The following is a 21,716-nucleotide window of genomic DNA, read 5'->3' on the forward strand; positions in this document are numbered from 1 at the left end:
TCTCCATTTTCTAGAATTTTTTACTCTTTTAAAAATTGCATCTTCTAATAATTTTGTTCATACAAAATCTTCTTGTCTCATTTCATTTACAATAAAAATTATTACCTTTCCGACACTTTTTCATAATCTTGTAATAATCTTGAGGAACGAACAGTAAATTATTTTTTTTTTTTAATGACATTTCTATCACGCCAAAATCTCTATCATTTGGTAAAAACGAATGTCCTGATATTACAAATTTGTGATCTATGATTTCTACATTATTTTCCAAAGATTGGACAATTTTTAATCACATTAAAGCTATTTTAATGTTTCTATTTTGCCCGGTGCACATGTCACTGTAAGCTATAATGTGTCCAGTGATCCCAGAGACTTTAGTCAGTGCTGTCAGATCGTGGGTAAATCTTACCCTCTCCCTGTGCCACTGGGATTGCACACAATGAAAGTTTTCCATGTCCGTGTGTTTGGGATGTCGAAAGAAGTCGAGTGTAACCGAAGTTGGCGGGCACGCCGGAGTGGCACACTAGAAAGCGACTCGTGTCTATGTGTTCGGACGACACTTCGTGGCCAACCGCCAACTTCAGTTACACTCGGCTTTCCTCGACATCCCAAACACACGGACATGGAAAACTTTCATTGTGTGCAATCCCAGTGGCACAGGGAGAGGGTAAGATTTACCCACGATCTGACAGCACTGACTTTAGTTCGTTTGATCGACACAGGGGCGCAAAATTATCGTACGCGGCAGAAGTTGATGACCATTTTTTTTTTTTTTTACTCATCAAGTTCCCAACCCCTATCATGAAAACGATGAAAACAATCGTTCGACGGGAGATCGTGGTGGTGGTAGTGATGGTGGGAGTGATGGTGGGAGTGATGGTAGGAGTGGTAGTGGGAGTGGTGGTGGGAGTGAGGGTTGGGGTGGGGGTGCACAAAAAAAAAGGACATCAAGTTTTCGAAATTCCAAATGGATCGTACGCCACGATTTTGGATCGTACAGGACCTCAAATTATCGTACGCGTACGATAATTATCGTACGAATGGGATCGCTGAATGTGTCTTTCACTTTTTATACTGATTTTTTTACTGATAAATAACGTAAAGTTGTACACGTAACCATGACAACCGGAAAAAAACCTGAAAAACGGACTTAGGCCACTTTGAAAATAAATTTTTCATCATTCCGTTGATCGTCAAATTTTCTTGCAACAAAATCTTCATGATTTTAATTATTTTTGTAACAAATTGCTTCAGAATCAAAAGATCATGTAAAAATGTAACTATTACGGTAACTAACTGGATTTTTTTGGAAAATGGACTTAGGCCACTTTCAAAATAAACGGCTCATATATATAACGCAAAAAAGAACAAAAGACTCGCAAGTTAAAGAGAGACAACATCAACCTCCCATGTTCTATCTCTTTTTATTTTGCCGACAGGTTTTATGCTGGCTTGTTTGCTCTAGAGACCCTGTAGGAGGGACCCGCCATACATATTGCTGGGGTTGCTATTGGCTGCAAATTTTGGGGGACAGCTTCCGATGCAACGCGCTGCCATGTTTATCTTTAGTATGTATAAATAACGGCTGTGGTTAGTTATGAAAATATAATATCCAGGAATCCTAGCTGATTTATTAATATTGGAAATTAAAAACAAATTGTACGAATGATTAAAATAATTGTAAATATAATATATATAGTAGATAATTGTATTTTTATCAAAATTGTATAAATTTCTACAAGTTGTTTTGAAATTTCTAAATACTGTAATGCCTTTTATCAAATCAAACTTAATTGAAATCTTTTAATTATCATTAAATATGGTTCATTTTTTTGTCTGTATTTGATGCAATTCATTATTTCATAATTTTTCCAAACCAATTCACCACTCTAGCCCTTACACTATTCACTATTACTATATACAACTTTGATACTATTTAAAATGTTTGATTCATTCGCGCGCAATCACGTGACTACATAAGTTCCTGTCCCCCAAAATTCTTTGGCGCGTCCCTCCTACAGAGTCCCTAGTTTGCTCTATGTGTAGTATCTCTATGAAAATACAAATTTTTCTTCGAGATATCGAAATATGCACGTTCTTCTGGTTTTCAGTCGATAAAGAAGATCACGATCTTTGATTATGAAAGAGTAGGTTCAAGGTTGACCGAGCGTCAAGTGAAAGCCACAAGTATTCCGAATCTCGTACGTGGAAGACGTAATATGCGCAGTATACTTAGTATTAGATATTCCTCGATCTTTAATACAGTTTAACTTCTATTGAAAAACGTTATTTATCAAAAATATCATTTCTTATCTCTCGATTGAATTTTGTAAATTCTGTTTAATTCGAAAAAGTGACAATATGGTGTAATAGATCAAGACGAGTTTGAGATCACATTTTATCAATTGATTTCAAGGTACTTTCTTTTTCAACAAAATATTTTTTCTTTTTTTTTTTCATTTTACACGTTTTGGATTTGAACCATTCTCACATAACACGAAAGGTTTTGAAATTTTTCCGAGAAAGTTTTCGTAAAATATTTTCAACCAATCTTTCAAAAACCTTGCAGACATTATTCTAAAATATTTTGAAAAAGATTCATAAAAGATTTTACAAAAATATTTTACTGATAGAGTAATCTTTTGCAAGTTTCTGAACGCGGACATTTTCATCTAGTAGAAAGATTTTTTTAGAAACCCTTTTTGAAAGATTTAAAACTTTTCAAGAAATGTTTTAGAAAGTTTTTATGTTATGTGGGTTTTTGAGTTAGTTTTACACACAAAATTATGTGTATTAATTAAAATATGATATCAATTTTGGTATATATAAAAAAATGATATTTTTTGTTAGTTTATTTTGAAATAATAACAACAATAAATTTATTTTTAAAATAAATGTTGAAACTATAAAATGTACTACGTAACACACAAATATATTAGACACCTATACAACGTGTAAAAGTTATTGCGAATAGTTTTATTTACATATAACACGAGTTTTTATACAACGTTGTTTATCATAATAAAACGTTGGATATTCAATGCATTAAAATATTTATCGAATATTACATTGACTTTATCGTTATCGAGTTTTTTTTTTCGTAATTTTGATTTATGACTATCTTAATAAAAAGAATTAATGTAAAAGAACAAAAATATTCTCAATATTATTATTTCAGAAATATTTTCTCACAAAATCAAATATACATAAATTATCTTGAGAAAAATAATATAATATTATAGGAGAGGAAAATTATTTTACAACAACGTTTTTAAACGCCTAAATTTTGACCGTTTTACAGAGGCTTATTTCAAATGGAAGAAATAAATGAATCATTTTGAAACTCAGCATGTTTATTCATTACATATTGAAATATAAGAATTAATCATGATGATTTTTAGCAATCTAAAATTAAAAAAAGGGTCGGAGCGTGTTCATAAAACATGTATCTTCTAGCTGAACAAAGGAAAAACTAAAAAGTCAAAAAATCGTAAATTGGCGCGACTCAGACAAAAAAAGTCTGATTTTTAACCCTTTTTTTAACGGTTTTTGGGTCAAAAATGGCAATTTTTGAAAATTCTTGTGGCATTTTTAAAATTCAACTAGAAGCTAATACTATAAGGAAAATGTGTCCTAAATTTCATAAGAATCGGTTGAAATCTTTTTGAGTTATCTTTCAGCACAGTTTGAAAAAAGTCGTTTGGAGAAAAACGCGTTTAAAGTTTAGCGTTGGCGTCTAGCGCCGAGTTGAGGCGGTGCACTTAAATGAATTTTTAATCGATAAATAATGTGAATTTCATTCTAAATATTTACAGGCATATTTTTAAGATGGTTAACTAACTATTAATGAAAAAAAAAAAATTCGATTTTATTTTTATTTTACATGTATCGTCGACATTAATGGCGTAACACGATAGTCTATTGTAACTTTATCGATATCAATAATTACACACATACACAATTGATGTTTTTTTTGTCTCAACATTATATATCATTAAAAAAAAATATCATTTTACTAAACGAAGTTCAAAGTATATATATATATATATATAGAAAATGGTAAACGCCCGTTACAAAACGTTTTAATTTAATGTCTCACATATATATCGTTTGAACAATGTATGTCTGTGTAAGTGTTGAAATTGTAAAGCGAAATGTCAAGGACCAAAGATATCTCTTCGTGTTTTTAAAATGTCTTTTGGTGTTATCTTTCATTTGTCTTTTTTAAATGATGTTTACTATTGATTTTATTGTCAAATCTATTTCTTCAAAATTGTTTTTATCTTTGGTTGTGTTCTTACGTGTTACATAATAAAAATGTTAATGAGTATTTGTAAATGGGACAAAGTTTTTTTTATCTCATAATCGTCAGACTTTTCCTTGTTACTGTGCTATTAACTTACGTAGAGTATTCCATCTTGATATTGAAAAGTAACTTTATGTAATGGATTCAAGGCTGAAACCTGGGAGCTTATGATTCATCGTGTATCGAATACGTTCTACAATTGTTTCATTTCCAACGATTAAAATGATGTTTTACAATGTAATTAGGTCCTTACACGATATTTCAAGTTATCCATTAGTCCCTTACACGATATCTCAAGTTACACCATTAGTGAAAGAAATCAAACGAGGAAACACGTATTTTAATTGATTCGTTTCTTTTGTAATATTTCGAATTTATTTGAAACGAAATCTGTGTACACTAACAGACAAAAGTTTGTTCAATCATTTGTTGATTTCTCTCGTGTTAAACGATCAGTTTAAAGTACTGTTTGTAATGAATTTTTTCTTTACTTTCATATATTTGACATTTTTTTTTTTTTTTAAGTGAAAACTTCTTTAGAATCAGGTTGATTTGAAAATTGTGAAACGGAAGAACGTGAAATCGATGAAACAAAAATAATTAATTAATTAATTAAATTCAATATATATAAATTACGTGTCACGTTGTTTGTCCGCAATGGACTCCTAAACTATTGAACCGATTTTAAGAAAATTTAGTACACTGTGTGCAGTTTTATCCAACTTGAAAGATAGGATAGATTATATCGCAATTTATAATCGCAATTGACTTAAAGATGTGTCTATCGGACTGATTGTGAGCCACAGCAACGCGTGGCGGGGCACCCCTAGTTCAATATAGAATTTAATTCTATATATTAATTAATTAATTAATTAATAAAATTTTATATATAAAAATTCAGTGTTACAATATGTTTGTCTACTAATAATTCCGAAACTACTTAACTTATCTTAATGAAATGTATTTTATTTCACGTGATTTTTTCCAATTTAGCACATAGCACAATTTTTATCGCGATTTTTTTTTACTAATTTAAAGATTTTTATTTAGAGGTTATCTAGGTTCAGTAAGGTTCTTTCAATAGATGGCACTGTATTACAATTCAATTATTTCGAAGCTTGATTTTCTTTGAAGGTTTCACTTCTACCGTGTGTGATCTGCACACATCTGTTTTTTTTTTTTTTATATGAGAGTTTATTTGCAATCTATTACAAGGTAAGAATAAGCAAATTTATTGGTCAAAATAGAATAGTACAAGAATAACATGCAGGTATTTCGCTCAATAGCTTATACCTTCTTAATATTAATATCACATGTATGATATATATCTTGATGTAACAGAATAGAGTATTACATATTTAACCTTATTTCAGACTACTTGAGATATACTTAAAATCTAGTTATATTATCTATTGGTTTGAATCTTTTTAAGCGGCGCAAATCGTGTACTTCGTTAAGCAGTTCATTAGCTAAGGTATTAGGGTGGAATTGGAGTTTTTCAGAGTACTTAGTAGTAGAGTTTTTAACAACTGACTTGACAGAGGGTATTTTAAAATCATTAGAAATATTTTTGTTAGTGATATACCATGGAAAGTTTATTATAATGCGAAGTGTCATTGATTGGAATCTTTTAAGGGGTTATATACAGTTAGAATTTTCAAAAAATCGGTTTTTTTTTAAATTTTATTTTCTTAATGTACATATATTTAAGAATACACACAGAAAATTTCATATCGTTCCGGTGAATATTTTCAAAGTTACAAGTTAATTTGAAAAGGCGTTTTTTATCCCATGTAAAGTGCATTCCAAACTTTAAGCGCGTTTTTCTCAAAATGGTGTTATCAAAGTCGGTGACCAACATTACTCGAAAACGGCTAAACCGATTAGTCTCAAATTTTAACACGACCTTCTTAAATATATTTTTTAGTAATTAATCGAAGATTTTTTCTCTCCGATAGATATTTTTTTTTTTTTATAAACAATTTAAGGCCGAAATTTCGGTGAAGAATCGATTTTTTTTTTTGAGAAACCGCCATTTTGTCAAAAAATTTTATTTTGCTTATTCCTTCGATTAATTACTAGATTTAACATTATTTTAACGAAATCTGTTTGGCTTTTTAATTTCAAATGATCCAATTCCGATATATAGTGGTCACCGCAAAACGTCTTTTTTGAGAGGAGCTCCTGGAGATCAGCTGTAGCTCTTTTTCAAATAAATATTTTTACTAGTACTAAGTCTTAAAATACAGTTAAAAGATACCATAATATGTGTATAAATTTTTGGATCAATAAATTTAAAAGATTTCTCAGAAAAAATTCTGGAAAATTCACTTTTTTTCGGCCGTCTAACTGTATATAACCCCTTAAGGATTTCAACATTAGAGTTGACAGACGACGAGTCCCAGAGTTGGATACCATTGGTCCTTCATATATTTGACATTTTTTTTTATAAGAAGCATAGACAAATATTCGATAAGAAATTAAATGTTAGGATGTCTAAAATATTTCAGATTGTTATTAAAAAAAAGAAAAGAAATGATTACTAACTAAAGGATGATTTGAAGAAAAATATTCATTCATGGATATAAACAAAGTAATAGAAAATGTAAAATGTTCTATTTTTAATAAATAAATTTACCATGGTTATTATGAAGGTATTAAATTTTTTTTTTTTTTTTTTTTTTAATAAATATCCCTGATTTTTTTTCTTTGAATTTGTTAATAAAGTAATGGCAAACTTTTCATCGGCAATGTACACCTTCTCTTTTTCACTCTCGTTTATTATTATTTTCTAGTATTATTCGTATAAATAATACTATCGTATTATTATTTTCAATCAAGTCAAGGAAAAAAGGTTTTACAAATTTTTTATTTTCATGTATTTATTTCGATTCACACCGATGCACATGGATGCACATGTATGTATTTCAACGAACGTAATTGATTTTCAATCAACAGACGTTAATCGACTTATCCTGTCAATATTTAAGTTTTTCCTTTAACAAAAATCACCCGAATTCTGATACGAAAAATTGAATTTTCAAAAATATATTCCTAAAATAAATAGAAATAAATACGAATTACGAATTTCATGAGCAAAACTCAAATATTTTCCATAATGTTCTTCTTTGATACGCATGCTACAACTTGTGACAGTTGTTATCAAATACAATTTCAAATCAGGTCATTTAAGGGACCATCTCAGTGTAAGATTTAAAAAAAATCGATTTTTTTTTTGGGTCTTATCTTGAAGTACATATAGTTGTGCGTGTTCTGTAAAATTTTCAAATTTAAATTCGAATTATTACAGTCGCTACAACCTTTTTGGAAAAAGAGATTGGAGCGTAAATTGACACGCGCTAAACTTTTTTCGTTTTTTTCTCAAAATGCCCTTTTCACAAACGGTGTCATCTCTCAGAGGAAGAGTTTTCGAGCTATCGACTTGAAATTTTTACGGAATTTTTTTTACTTTATTCTTTATGACCTTATGGAAGCTTTCTTTTTTAATTCTTCCAATTTTTTCACAAGAAAAAATGTTGAAAAACAGGGGCTAAATTTCGTACTTTTTCTTCAAACCGTCGCCATTTTGTCAAATTTCAACAAAAAAAAAAAACCTCCATAGGAACATAGCGGCTTCCCTATAGATTAATAATCAATTTAATTTTTTTCTTTGAGATGCAAACTGCGATCACAATCGTTGACACCGATTGCCCCCATTTTTGTTACTCACTTTTTCAAATTAATTATTAACAATAAGTAAAAATAAATAAAAACAAATGAAAAAAATATTTTTGTATTGTTAAAGAGTGGTCTTATTCGGGGAAAAAAAATCATCCCGATCCCCTCCTCCTATCCATCCGAAAAAAAATCACGAAAATTGACAATTTTTTGGGCCGCTTACACTGAGATGGTCGCTTAAAAATTTATTCCTATAATGTAAAGAAAAAACAAATGAAAAAAAAAAAAAACAAGAATTCTAAACCTGATTACAAGAAAAAAAAATAATAGTTTTCTTTTTCTTCCACCCCTTTCGATAATAACAAATTTCTCAAGAAGATTTCCTATTTGGTCGCGTTAAAGAATAAAATTCATTCGCGTTTTTTTCTCGCTAAGATTAATCCTTCGAATCATCAAAGTTTCCTTGTCGAGTATTCAAGGCGATAGATCCGACGATGAATGTTGTCAAAAGAAGAATAAGAAGAAGAAGAAGTAGGTAGAAGTAGGTGATGGTGGGTGGTTGGGGGGTGGTAGAAAGAAGAAGAAGGAGAAGAATAATAAGAGCAACCACTGAGTGCAGTAGACTGCGCACTCGCGAATAGTGGAAGGGCGGAGGACAATAAAGAGAAAGAGAAAGAGAGAGAGAGAGATATAGGTATATATATACATATATACACATACACATAAACATATATACACATATATATTTATATGTATCAGAGGTATATAGGACAAAAAGAGAAATGTATAATATATATGTGTATGTGTATGTGTATGTGTATGTGTATGTGTATGTGTATGTGTATGTGTATGTGTATGTGTGTGTGTGTGTGTGTATGTGTATTTGTGTGTGTGTGTGTGTGTGTGTGTGTGTGTGTGTGTGTGTGTGTGTGTGTGTGTGTGTGTGTGTGTGTGTGTGTGTGATATAAAGTAGAGAGAGAGAGATAAATATATATGTATATAGAAAGTAGGAAAAGAGAAAGAGAGTGGAGTAGGATCGTTGGTGTTAGAGAGCGCATGCGCATAAAATTTCCCGGGAATCGGGTCTTTCCGGGTCTCCGACACGGATTTCCCACTTTCGTTCGTCACTTGAGCGTCCGAGTCTACGACGTGCGAGACAAGGCAACAGGTGACAAATATTCGCGCCGAAAAGAGAAGATTTATTATCAAAAGAGAAAGAAAGAGAGATAGAGAGAGATAGAGAGAGAGAGAGAGAGAGAGAAAGTTACTTGTCTCGATATAATCGATTTTTCTTATTGAAAAGAATTTTCAAGAATAGTTGTATTTCATTTCCCATCCGTCGGGATTTGACACATACGTTCTTCTCGTTTTCATTTTGTTCCCCCGACACGTTTATTCTCTTCTCTGATTTATTTCTGTCTTCGAAGGTATCCGAGAGGAATCCAACGAACAAAAAATATAATAAGGAAAAGTTTAGTTTCATTATAATATTTATCAAATCTATCGATCTATTGCAAAATGAGTGTCGACGACGTGATCAACTATAAACCCGACGAGGACGAGGATCTTTACGCACTTTTATCCTGCGACGAATCTTCCACGGTAAGAATAGTTTTTTTTTAAGAACTTTTTTTTATTCACACCACCCTATCCCTTTCACCCCGTTTCGTCTAATTGTCAATGATTGTTTTTATAAGAGATTATGTTGTCATTTCTTTTTCATTTTTTTTTTTTTTGATATTTATATCTGCTAATTATTTGACACATTTTATTTGATTAAAGTATTTTTTATTATTATTATTATATAATTTATAATTTAGTTGTTTAATCGTTTTTCATAAAAAAAAATTTCTTTAAAGCACGATAATTGAAATGTGGATAAAATTATTCTTTTATTTGAATTATATGAAAATATGAAAGCACATTTATAAAAGCATTTTAATGAAAAGTTGAGAAAACTTCGTTGATTATTATGTTAATGAAATTAAACGTGATAATGTGTAATTGAAATATTTATATTACCGCGTGTATCTCTCTGTATATTGATATTATTAATAAAAATATTAAAGATTATATGTTTAATTATATGTGTGTTATATGATAAAAAAAAAAAAAAGTTGTAAATATACGACTTAAAGCTGACGATTAAAGTTCTGACAATTCATCTACCGACCTTAACATGCTTTTATGTCTACTATTTTCCACGCGACTTTTTTCCTTTTTTTTTTTTTTTTTTTTTATTTGAAGTACCCTTTAATACAGCTTTTAACGTAAAACGTGTACACGATCGAGCCTCTCTCTCTCTCTCTCTCTCTCTCTCTATTTTAAAGAGCGACGAAGTTTTCTACTCGTATTGATATTTCACGATCCCTGTCATTTCGAATTTTTTCATTTTTCTTTTTTCTTTTTATCATCATTGACGATTTACTTTGTTCTTTTCTTTTTTTTCTTTCTTTCTTTCTTTCTTGGATTACACTAAAGTATAACATATATTTTATTATTATTATTAAATAATAATCTTCAATGAAAATTGAACAACAACCGATTTTTCGTTTAAGGGGACGCATCATTTTCGAGTGTAAAAAACAAACGGTATTTTTGTGAATTTTTTTGCAGCCAGTTTTATTAATATCAATACAAATTTTTGGTATATGTTAGTTATATATCTGAACTATATTCACAATTTTTTGCGTGTAAAAATATTGTCAATTGTGTTGTCTGTGGCCACTTTTCTAAGAGTCCAAAAAAAAAAGGTGATTTTCGGTTGCCCTCACTGGCAAAAATTGGTTCATCAGAAACAAAAAAAACCGAGTGTTGTCCTTTAGTAGAGATGTTGGCGCAGGGAATGAACGAAAGGAAATTTTGATTTTTTAATTTTTCTCAAAATAGTCGACTTTTTGCGAAAAAAGTTGACATTTTTGCAGAAAAATCGCCGAGTTTTTGAAGAAAAAAAAAGAATTGGCATTTTTTCGAAAAATCCTTTCGTTCATTTCCTAGATACGTGTATCTAGTATTACTGTACAAAATTTGGTAAGGATCGGATAAAAGGTCTGGACACAGCGAGGGCAACCGTTTTAAAAACGCGAATAGGAGAAATGAACGTTTAAAGTTTTGGTAACTTACTTGGAGCGCTACGGCGCACTCTGTTTAAACTACTACAGTTTCGTAAATAATGCGTGGATCTTTACCAAAATTTGAAGAAATATTTATGAAATAATATTCTTTCAAAAAATCGAAAAAAAAATCGATTTTTTTGTTGACGTGTCCCCTTAAGGCCGGCGATACATGTAAATGCCTAAATTTTGACCATTTTTCAGAAGCTTATTTAAAATGGAAGGAATAAATGAATCGTTTTGAAACTCAGCATATTTTTTCATTACATATTAAAATATAAGAACCTGTTTTTTTTTTCTTTTTTTAAAATGACCACCGTAGTAACCAATCTCCTGAGGCCCTCGCGACAAAACGCATCAATCATTGTGATTTTTAGCTTTAGTTACAGCAATCTAAAATTTAAAAAAAGGGTCGAAGTGTGTTCATAATACATGTATCTTCTAGTTGAACTAAGGAAAAAGTAAAAAGTCAAAAAATCCTACCTTGGCACGACTCAGACAAAAGAAGTCTGATTTTTGACCCTTTTTTAAACAGTTTTTGGGTAAAAATGGCAATTATTTTATCAGTTTCTGAACGCGGACATTTTTATCTTGTAGAAAGATTTTTTTAGAAACCCTTTTTGAAAGATTTAAAACTTTTCAAGAAATGTTTTAGAAAGTTTTTATGTTATGTGGGTTTTTGAGTTAGTTTTACATACAGAATTACGTGTATTAATTAATATATGATATCAATTTTGGTATATATAAAAAAATGATATTTTTTGTTAGTTTATTTTGAAATAATAACAACAATAAATTTATTTTTAAAATTAATGTTGAAACTATAAAATGTACTACGTAATACACAAATATATTAGACACCTATACAACGTGTAAAAGTTATTGCGAATAGTTTATTTACATATAACACGGGTATTTATACTACGTTGTTTATCATAATAAAACGTTGGATATTCAATGCATCAAAATATTTATCGAGTATTACATTGAATTCATCGTTATCGAGTTTTTTTTTCGTAATTTTGATTTATCACTATCTTAATAAAAAGAATTAATGTAAAAGAACAAAAATATTCTTAATATTATTATTTCAGAAATATTTTCTCACAAAATCAAATATACATAAATTATCTTGAGAAAAATAATATAATATTATAGGAGAGGAAAATTATTTTACAACAACGTTTTTAAACGCCTAAATTTTGACCGTTTTACAGAGGCTTATTTAAAATGGAAGAAATAAATGAATCATTTTGAAACTCAGCATGTTTATTCATTACATATTAAAATATAAGAATCAATCATGGTGATTTTTAGCAATCTAAAATTAAAAAAAGGGTCGGAGCGTGTTCATAAGACATGTATCTTCTAGTTGAATAAAGAAAAAACTGAAAAGTCAAAAAATCCTAAATTGGCATGACTCATACAAAAAAAGTCTGATTTTTGACCCTTTTTTTTAACTGTTTTTTGGTTAAAGATGGCAATTTTTGAAAATTCTTGTGGCATTTTTAACATTCAACTAGAAGCTAATACTATGAGGAAAATGTGTGCTAAATTTCATAAGAATCGGTTGAAACCTTTTTGAGTTATCTTTCAGCACACTTTGAAAAAAGTCGTTTTGAGAAAAACGCGTTCAAAGTTTAGCGTTGGCGTCTAGCGCCGAGTTGAGGCGGTGCACTTAAATGAATTTTTAATCGATAAATAATACGAATTTAATTCTAAAAATTTACAGGCATATTTTTCAGATGGTAAACTAACTATTTATGAAAAAAAAAAAATTCGATTTTATTTTTATTTTACATGTATCGCCGGCCTTAACAAAATCTAGAATACAATATGTCGTTAGAAAATTTTCATTAATTTTAATCCTGTTAAATATTTGTATGGTTTGTTTGATAACGTAACAATTATATTGGTTATATAAATACGATTACATAATACACGATTACGTACTTAACGATTTTTAATAATTATTATCATTACGTAAAGTAATTATAAAATTGAAATTGATTAAATTGATGAAATGTCATTTTACGCGTGCAATTAATATCTTTCTTATGTTTGTGTTTGAATTAATTTGTATTATTTCAAAAAAAAAAAACAAAAAAAAAGATCATAAATACGTGTTAACGTATAATAAATATTTCATTTAAAGATCGATCTTGTTTAACTGTAAATAGGTCAACAAATAATTATTGGGTGTCTAATTTTATAAGAAACCAATGTTCGTTCTTTGCTCTTTTCTCGTACTTATGAATTTTAAACGTTCATGAAAAAACAAAGGATCTTCGCTTATTTAAAACGCGCTATTTGCAACATTATCAAAGAGAGGAGCATCCTCATTCCCTTTTCTTTTACAAATAACGTAGTCTTTCGTGAAATGTGCCGTAGTCCATTGAAATCGTAAAAAGTTTTGAACAAAAGGGCGTCCCGTTAACTTCAACGAAGCATTGCATGAACGCTATCAAACGGAATTCATCCAATTGGAAAAACAAAAAAGGTATGAAGTAAGAATACCTTTTTGACTCAAAATTTCATTCTAATTGATAACTCTCACGGCAAAATATTTCCAATTTGTTGTCTACAATTTGTCATTTTGAAAGTTTGTTGAAAGTAACCTTTTTGATATTTTAAGATCTGTTTATTTTTATTTTTTATTTTTAATAATATCACTGATCGAATGTTTTTTTTTTTTTATGAAAAGATTTTAATAAAAAAATAAAATAAATTATAATAATAATAATAATAATAATAATAAAAGTTTTGTCTATTGAAATGATGTAATTTGTAAGTAAATACATATATGACTTTTAATTTCTTTTGTTTTTTTTTTTATACAAATTCGATTATCGTTAAACATCGTTTGTAATGTATTTTTTTGAAATACAAATTTTATCGATTAAATTGAAATTTAAAATGATCCGAAAGTTGTGTACAATTCGAATAATAATTATAATATAAATCATAGTACGATAATTGCAATTACAGGTTAAATGTTCAAATGTTTTTTTTTTTTTTTTTAATTATTCTATCTTACCGATAATATAATTTAATAATGATTATCAATAGTTCAAACTTAAAATGATCGCGATGAGATTGATTTATTAATTTGTTTATTTATAGTAGTATGAAATATATTGCAAATCATTATATTTTTTTTTTTTTTATAGAGATAGTAATGCAATCACATTTTGATAAGATTTAAGAATATTTATTAGTTCACAGTTGAATGAATTGACGTAATCGTATTATCATTCATAAATGTTATTGACCTTAGTTGATAAATTATTTTTTCCAATTTATTTTTTTTATTTATATAACTATATCCTATACATAGAAAATTATTTAAGGGGTGTAACACGACTATAGAATTTTCGAAAAATCGATTTTTGTTTTTTTAACTTGAAGTGTACTTTAGACATCTAAAAACATTATGCACTTGGTCCCGAAGTAAACAAAATATTTTTAACATGGCGAAATTTGTTTTTTAGAAAGCGCCTCAAAGCGCCTCGAATAGTAATAACAAAACTTTAAACGCGTTTTTCTCGAAACTACATTTTTCAAATCGAGCGGACTCAGAACTCGAGCATCATTTAATCGATTGACCTGAAATTTTGAAAATAGTTTGATAGTTGCATTATCTACAGAAGTACCTATCCGATTTTTGATTGAATAAAAACTTTTTTTTTATAAACAATTTTCTACAAATTTTATTTCGTCGAAAAGTCGATTTTTTTAATTCAAAGTTGCGCCATTTTCACAGAATTTGATTTAAGGAAAAATCCTTATGTACTTCTCAAGATAATAGTACATAGATTAAGAATTTCTTACGACGCCATTTTCGATCTAAAATCAATAAAAATATTTGTATACATAATTCTATATATGATTAACCAACCCTCAAAAAAAGAAATTCTATTCCTCATTTAGTTTTCGCAAAAAAAATTCTCCAAAAAAGGCTTTTTTCAGGCTCTATAGTGGTGTTACCCCTTAAATGTTTTTTAATCAAATAACTGTACTTTGGACATCTAAAAACTCTATGCACTTGGTCCCAAAGCAAAAAAAAATATTTTTAACATGGCGAAATTTTCTTTTTTAGGAAGCGCCTCAAAGCGCCTCGAATAGTAATAACAAAACTTTAAACGCGTTTTTCTCGAAACTACATTTTTCAAACTGGACGGACTCAGAACTCGAGCATCATTTAATCGATTGACCTGAAATTTTGAAAATAGTTTGATAGTTATATTATCTACAGAAGTACATATCCGATTTTTGATTGAATGAAAACTTTTTTTTTATAAACAATTTTCTACAAATTCTATTTCGTCGAAAAGTCGATTTTTTTTTATTCAAAGTTGCGCCATTTTCACAGAATTTGACTTAAGGAAAAATCCTTATGTACTTCTCAAGATAATAATACATAGATTAAGAATTTCTTACGACGCCATTTTCGATCTAAAATCAATAAAAATATTTGTGTACATAGTTCTATCTATGATTAACCAACCCTCAAGAAAGAAATTCTATTTCTCATTTAGTTTTCGCAAAAAAAATTCTCCAAAAAAAGGCTTTTTTCAGGCTCTATAGTGGTGTTACCCATTAAATGTTTTTTAATCAAATAACACGTTTGTATGAGTATTATCATATACCATTCTTTTCAAGAATATATTTCTTTAATTTCTTTGAAAAAGAAGCTTTGATTTTTTTGTTTTGTTTAATCGTATGCCATAGGTCGAGCAAATTATAGCAGAATACAAGGCACTGGCCTTGCAATATCATCCTGACAAAAATGCTGGTGACAAAGAAGCCGAGGCAAAGTTTCAAAAGCTTAAGGTTAGTATTTTAAATATAAAATGAAGAGAAAGTGATGATAATGATGATGATGATGATGATGATGATGATGATGATGATGATGATGATGTTAGAAAATTTATATCGATTCGATTATTCTATATTTGACCTTATTTTAGAATGCCAAAGAGATTCTCTGCGATCCAGAAAAGAGGAGCAACTATGACAAGTGGAGGAACAGTGGTATTTCCATTAGCTACAAGCAATGGGTTGGAATGAAGGAACACGTTCATCAAGTAAGTCAAAAGGAATACATATACAGTATATTCGTAGTATTACAAATTTAACACCTTGACGAAATTTATGCAAAAATTAACAATCGACGATCAACTTGTTTAAAATGATTTCTAAAAATTTGATTAATTAAATCTTACCACAAGACTTCTCCCACGTTTGAAATATTTGTACAATTTTAACCTTTGCTTACCACACCTCCTTGGAGTAACACACTTACCACATCCGGGTCCTTTGGACCTGGGCGAGAAAAATTGTTATAAAAAATTAACTATTGCATAGATTTACTTCAACATTTTTTTGAAACTTCTTTAATACTTACTTAAAATGACTCAAGTTGCAAAAAAGGTCTGGGTCCTTTGGACCAAGTGTAGTAAGCAAAGATTAAATGTCAACTAGATAATAATAAAATCTTCTTCTATTTAGTATTATATTATATTTGTATTATTTTGTTTTTATGAAAAAATAAAAAAAAAATAAAATAAAATGTTACGTTTGTGCAAAGAAAAATTCCGTGAAAATTGTTGAACGCGTGGAAACTGTTCGGAGTTGTGTAAACATTTGGAAAAATAAAGGTTTATATTTTCTTACGTTCGTTCCGAGAGACTTTATCAACGCAATAGCATGTTTCGAAATAAACGTATGTTCAAACGGGTCTCCGCAAACAAAAGCTTTATAAACTTGCGTTTTATTCAAACTTTGACGCGTGTACATACACATATGTATATATAGATACGAGAGAGTTTCGCTTCGAGGATAAATCTCGAGCTTCTATATCCTTTGACACGATTTACCTTCTATTTATATGTGGAACGCGAACATTGTTTTTTTTAATAATAATACGTTATGATATGATAGATGTACGTATTGAAAGCAAATATTATTTTCGAACATTTAACATAGATGTTAAAATATTTAAAAGTATTTGAAGTAATCTTTAAATATTTACATAGTAGAAGTCTTGGTTGAGAAGTGAACAGTTGGATAAATGCATTTTGATAAATGATCGTTCATCGTTACCATTTTCTAAGATCAAATTTATTTTCACGTAATTTTTCTTTCCTACGTTTAATATTTCAAATCATAAAGTAATTAAACATATCAAATTTACGAGTAACAACAAAATATTTAATATAATCAGTCTCTTAATTTTGAATTATAAAAGTGAGAGCAATTATAAAAATGAAAAGCAAAATCAATTTTTGATAAAAAATAATATTTCTAAGTTATTCAACATTTTTCAATATTTGCTGACAATTTTTTTTTTGTTTGTTTTTGAGAACAAAAAAAATGTAATTACAATTTATACGATTCATTTGCAAACAAATTGCAAACAATCCTATTTGTTGAAGTATTTACAAATTGATGATTATAATTAAAAAAAATTGAGAAGAAGGTGAAAAAGAAAAAAACTAAATAAATTCGCAGTCGATGCATTGGAGTACGCCAAAAACGAAGGACCGGATGTTACCGGATGGAAGTACCACCGTTGGTAGTGGTGGAGGAGATGCAGAGGGTTCACCTGGTACTATGAAAGTGCAAGCACCGAATACTCTCAGAAGGGCCAGCGAAGGTGGGGCAAACATTTACTACGGTGCACGACGTGATGTCGATTGGGACTCACAGGCCTCGAGCGAGGTCGTCAATAAATTTCGTAACTATGAAATATAAAATTTGAAGTATAATAAGAGAAAAGCAACGATCGTTGTTGATAAAGGATATTTCCTTGTTCGTATTGTGCAGGACCAAGCTCGATCGTTACGTTTCTCTAATTATCTCAATTGCTATCTGTTTGACGATGAAGTTAATCCCTTAAAACAACAACAACAACAGCAACAACAAAAACACATGTATACTCATATAGGGTGTCCTATTTGAATCGATTCGTATTACAATCATTGTATATGTAATAATCTTTAATGGTGTTGTTAATAAACATGATGTCAGTTTAATTTGATTAATATTCTGACTAATAATAATGATTAACATTAATTTTACACAAATCGAATTGACTTCGATCCTAATGTGTTATTTAGTTGGAAAGAATCGATTGAAATGGGACACCCGTGATATACGTGAAGGTGTGCGTCAATACATATACACGATATACACGTAAACGTATACATACCTCTTTGTGCATTTATCGTTCGTCACTGTCCAACCAATAGGAACAGGAAAATGATACAGAAAATGATCCTAAAGGGAAGTTTTAGTTTTTCTTTTTTTTAGCTCTTATGATTTGTATTTATTTCATTTTGAAAATTATCAGATAATATATATATATAGATGTATATTATAGCTTAGGAATTTGAATAAAACATGTTTCTTGTTGCTTTAATAATAATTATTTATTTCTTTTGAAAAGAAATTTACTATTTGAGATAAAAAGGATATTATAACCCTTTGCACTCCAGAGGTGACTCTCGTTCACCAAAGAGTACTGGTCACGGAATGATATCAGTTACATTCCTTTTTATTCAAACAAATTTACCAGAGACAGATTTAGCCAGATTTTTTGGATGCATCATCTAAAAACAATCCAAATAAAAGATGCAAGTCCAAGAACACGTTTACAGATAGTAAGCTGCTTTCTTGACTATTTAAATTCTAAACTTTTGAAGTATTTTACACTGGGAGAAGAAATTTGTGTGGATGAGTCCACAATCAAATTCAAAGGTCGAATTTCCTTTATTACTTAAAACCCGAAAAAACCAAATAAATGAGGTATTAGAGTTTACACAATGGCAGACTCAAATATTGGATATATCTGTAATATTTTTCCTTATTATGGAAGTCTTATCACGGAGAAATGTATAAAATTACTAAACAACAGAGAGAACAGCCGTTTAATCACTTGCGGTATGTGAAAATCTTTATTTCGTCAATTGACTAGAGATTTTCGTCAGACACGTGTTCGAGCTTCGACTTCAACCTCCAATTCCGAAAACGTCCGCCTAAATGGAAAGCTGCATAACATTCTAACAGTAGTCAGGAAGAATTGCAAAGTCTACTCTCAAAGAAATAACCCCGGCAAAAGATTTTAAACAACATACTATTGTGATACTTGTCCCGAAAAGTCTGGCAATTGTTATTACATGAAATATCATACAAATCAAAATTACAAAGCTAATGTTTAAGAAATTATCTTCGTAAAGATGTAAAGATACATTAAATATTAAAATATACAAATTTTATCCTTTCATTATTGTGTGAAATGATTTTAAGTTGGTGGTGAGAAATTCACCAAAAATGCTGTTGAAACGGTTTCGAGTGCAAAGGGTTAATATTTGAAGAAGATATAGGATTTTCTTTTCGTGTTACGAGTTTTTAAAAGAAAGGTATAAGCATATAACAAAATTCTAAGTGTTTCGTTATTAACCCTTTGCACCTCAGAGGTGACTGTCGTTCACCACTTTGTTTGGTACGGAAATTCGATGCGATTTACAAGAGTACTGGTCACGGAATGATATCAGTTACATGCCTTTTTATTCAAACAAATTTACCAGAGACAGATTTAGCCAGATTTTTTGGATGCATCATCTAAAAACAATCCAAATAAAAGATGCAAGTCCAAGAACACGTTTACAGATAGTAAGCTGCTTTCTTGACTATTTAAATTCTAAACTTTTAATGTATTTTACACTGGGAGAAGAAATTTGTGTGGATGAGTCCACAATCAAATTCAAAGGTCGAATTTCCTTTATTACTTAAAACCCGAAAAAACCAACTAAATGAGGTATTAGAGTTTACACAATGGCAGACTCAAATATTGGACGTATCTGTAATATTTTTCTTTATTATGGAAGTCTTATCACGGAGAAATGTATAAAATTACTAAACAACAGAGAGAACAGCCGTTTAATCACGTGCGGTATGTGAAAATCTTTATTTCGTCAATTGACTAGAGATTTTCGTCAGACACGTGTTCGAGCTTCGACTTCAACCTCCAATTCCGAAAACATCCGCCTAAATGGAAAGCTTCATAACATTCTAACAGGAGTTAGGAAGAATTGCAAAGTCTACTCTCAAAGAAATAACCCCGGCAAAAGATTTTAAACAACATACTATTGTGATACTTGTCCCGAAAAGTCTGGCAATTGTTATTACATGAAATATCATACAAATCAAAATTACAAAGCTAATGTTTAAGAAATTATCTTCGTAAAGATGTAAAGATACATTAAATATTAAAATATACAAATTTTATCCTTTCGTTATTGTGTGAAATGATTTTAAGTTGATGGTGAGAAATTCACCAAAAATGCTGTTGAAACGGTTTCGAGTGCAAAGGGTTAATATTTGAAGGAGATATAGGATTTTCTTTTCGTGTTACGAGTTTTTAGAAGAAAGGTATAAGCATATAACAAAATTCTAAGTGTTTCGTTATTAATTTTCTTTTGCTTTTGCTATTTGACGAAGGACGAGCGAAAAAAATAAGTATTCTCGAAACGATAAATTGAGGACAAATTAGAGATAAGGAAATATAAAAGATACCAATATCTAGAATCTTATCTAAAGTTTAATCTCTCGCGACTAAATAAATGAATTTTATTCGAGAATAAGAGAGAGAGAGAGAGAGAGAGAGAGAAATGAAAAAAGAAAAAAAAAGTAACTCGTAAAATGATTAGTGGTAGAAATAAAATTGCGTTTCAGAAATGGAAGTAACGAATGATAAGAGTCGATCGGTTGGACAGTGCTTTTGATGTTCGTGTCGAGAAGAAATAATAATAAAAATAATATTAATGATAATAATAATCATAATAATAATAATAATAATGATAATAATAATAATAATAATAATAATAACAAAAAGAAAAAAAAGAGAATTAAAATTAAAAAAAAAAAAACGAAAAAAAAGAAAGAACAAAAAAAAAACAAAAAGAAAATTTTAAGAAAGAAACGTTAAGAAGAAGAAGAAGAAGAAAAAAAATACAAAGAGATGAATAAATGAATAAATTTCAAATTCACGAAAATCTCGAAAATATAATGAAATTCGTTGTTTCTACGGTAAGGCTTTAACTTCCCAATGGAATACTTAAAGAGTTTTGTCTTCCAAATAGGAGAGAAAGAAAAATAGAAAAATAAACAATTAATCAAGACAAATATTTAATAAAGGATAGACAAAAAAAAACGAATAGACGTGAAAAAAAAAAAACAGAGAGAATACGAGAATACGAATCTCGATGTTCGATATGCGTTTGTTCAATCGTGTACACAAATTAAAAAATAATACACGATAAGAATAAATGCACGTACAATATTGTCATCATTTATATTCGAAAATTAATAATAATATTTACAATGAACGAGAACGAATTGAATTCGAGAAACGTATCTCTTAGTCAGTGGTGGTGGATCAAGTCGAGAATGGGGGGCGGGGTGGGTCCTTTCAAAATCAAATTAGAAGAAAAATATTTCGATGAAACATTTACCATTATAAAATTACAAAATTCAAGAAGAAAAGTAATTTAATATTTCGTAAACATAAATACTGTGTAATTAAATTTATTTAAAAAAAAAAAAAACTAAAAGAA

At 29.3% G+C, this 21,716-nt stretch overlaps 1 protein-coding gene across 2 annotated transcripts; it reads left to right on the plus strand.

Moving 5' to 3' along the window:
- The first annotated feature begins 2,219 nt into the window (after positions 1–2,219).
- On the plus strand, positions 2,220–21,707 carry jdp (DnaJ domain-containing protein). 2 transcript variants are annotated; one of them, XM_089174541.1, is made up of 5 exons: positions 2,220–2,416; positions 9,412–9,586; positions 15,829–15,930; positions 16,068–16,184; positions 17,611–21,707. In XM_089174541.1, exons 2-5 carry the CDS (start codon positions 9,503–9,505, stop codon positions 17,851–17,853), a joined length of 546 nt encoding a protein of 181 aa, XP_089030667.1. In that variant the 5' UTR covers positions 2,220–2,416; positions 9,412–9,502; the 3' UTR covers positions 17,854–21,707. The 2 variants fall into 2 exon arrangements, with proteins under 2 accessions (XP_089030667.1, XP_015184884.2); XM_015329398.2 differs by lacking the exon at positions 2,220–2,416 and having other exon boundaries at positions 9,093–9,586.
- Positions 21,708–21,716: the final 9 nt, after the last annotated feature.

The sequence above is a fragment of the Polistes dominula genome, unplaced genomic scaffold, assembly GCF_049000335.1.
Source record: "Polistes dominula isolate Pdom_NZ unplaced genomic scaffold, Pdom_raw_medaka contig_68, whole genome shotgun sequence".
Lineage (NCBI taxonomy): Eukaryota > Metazoa > Arthropoda > Insecta > Hymenoptera > Vespidae > Polistes > Polistes dominula.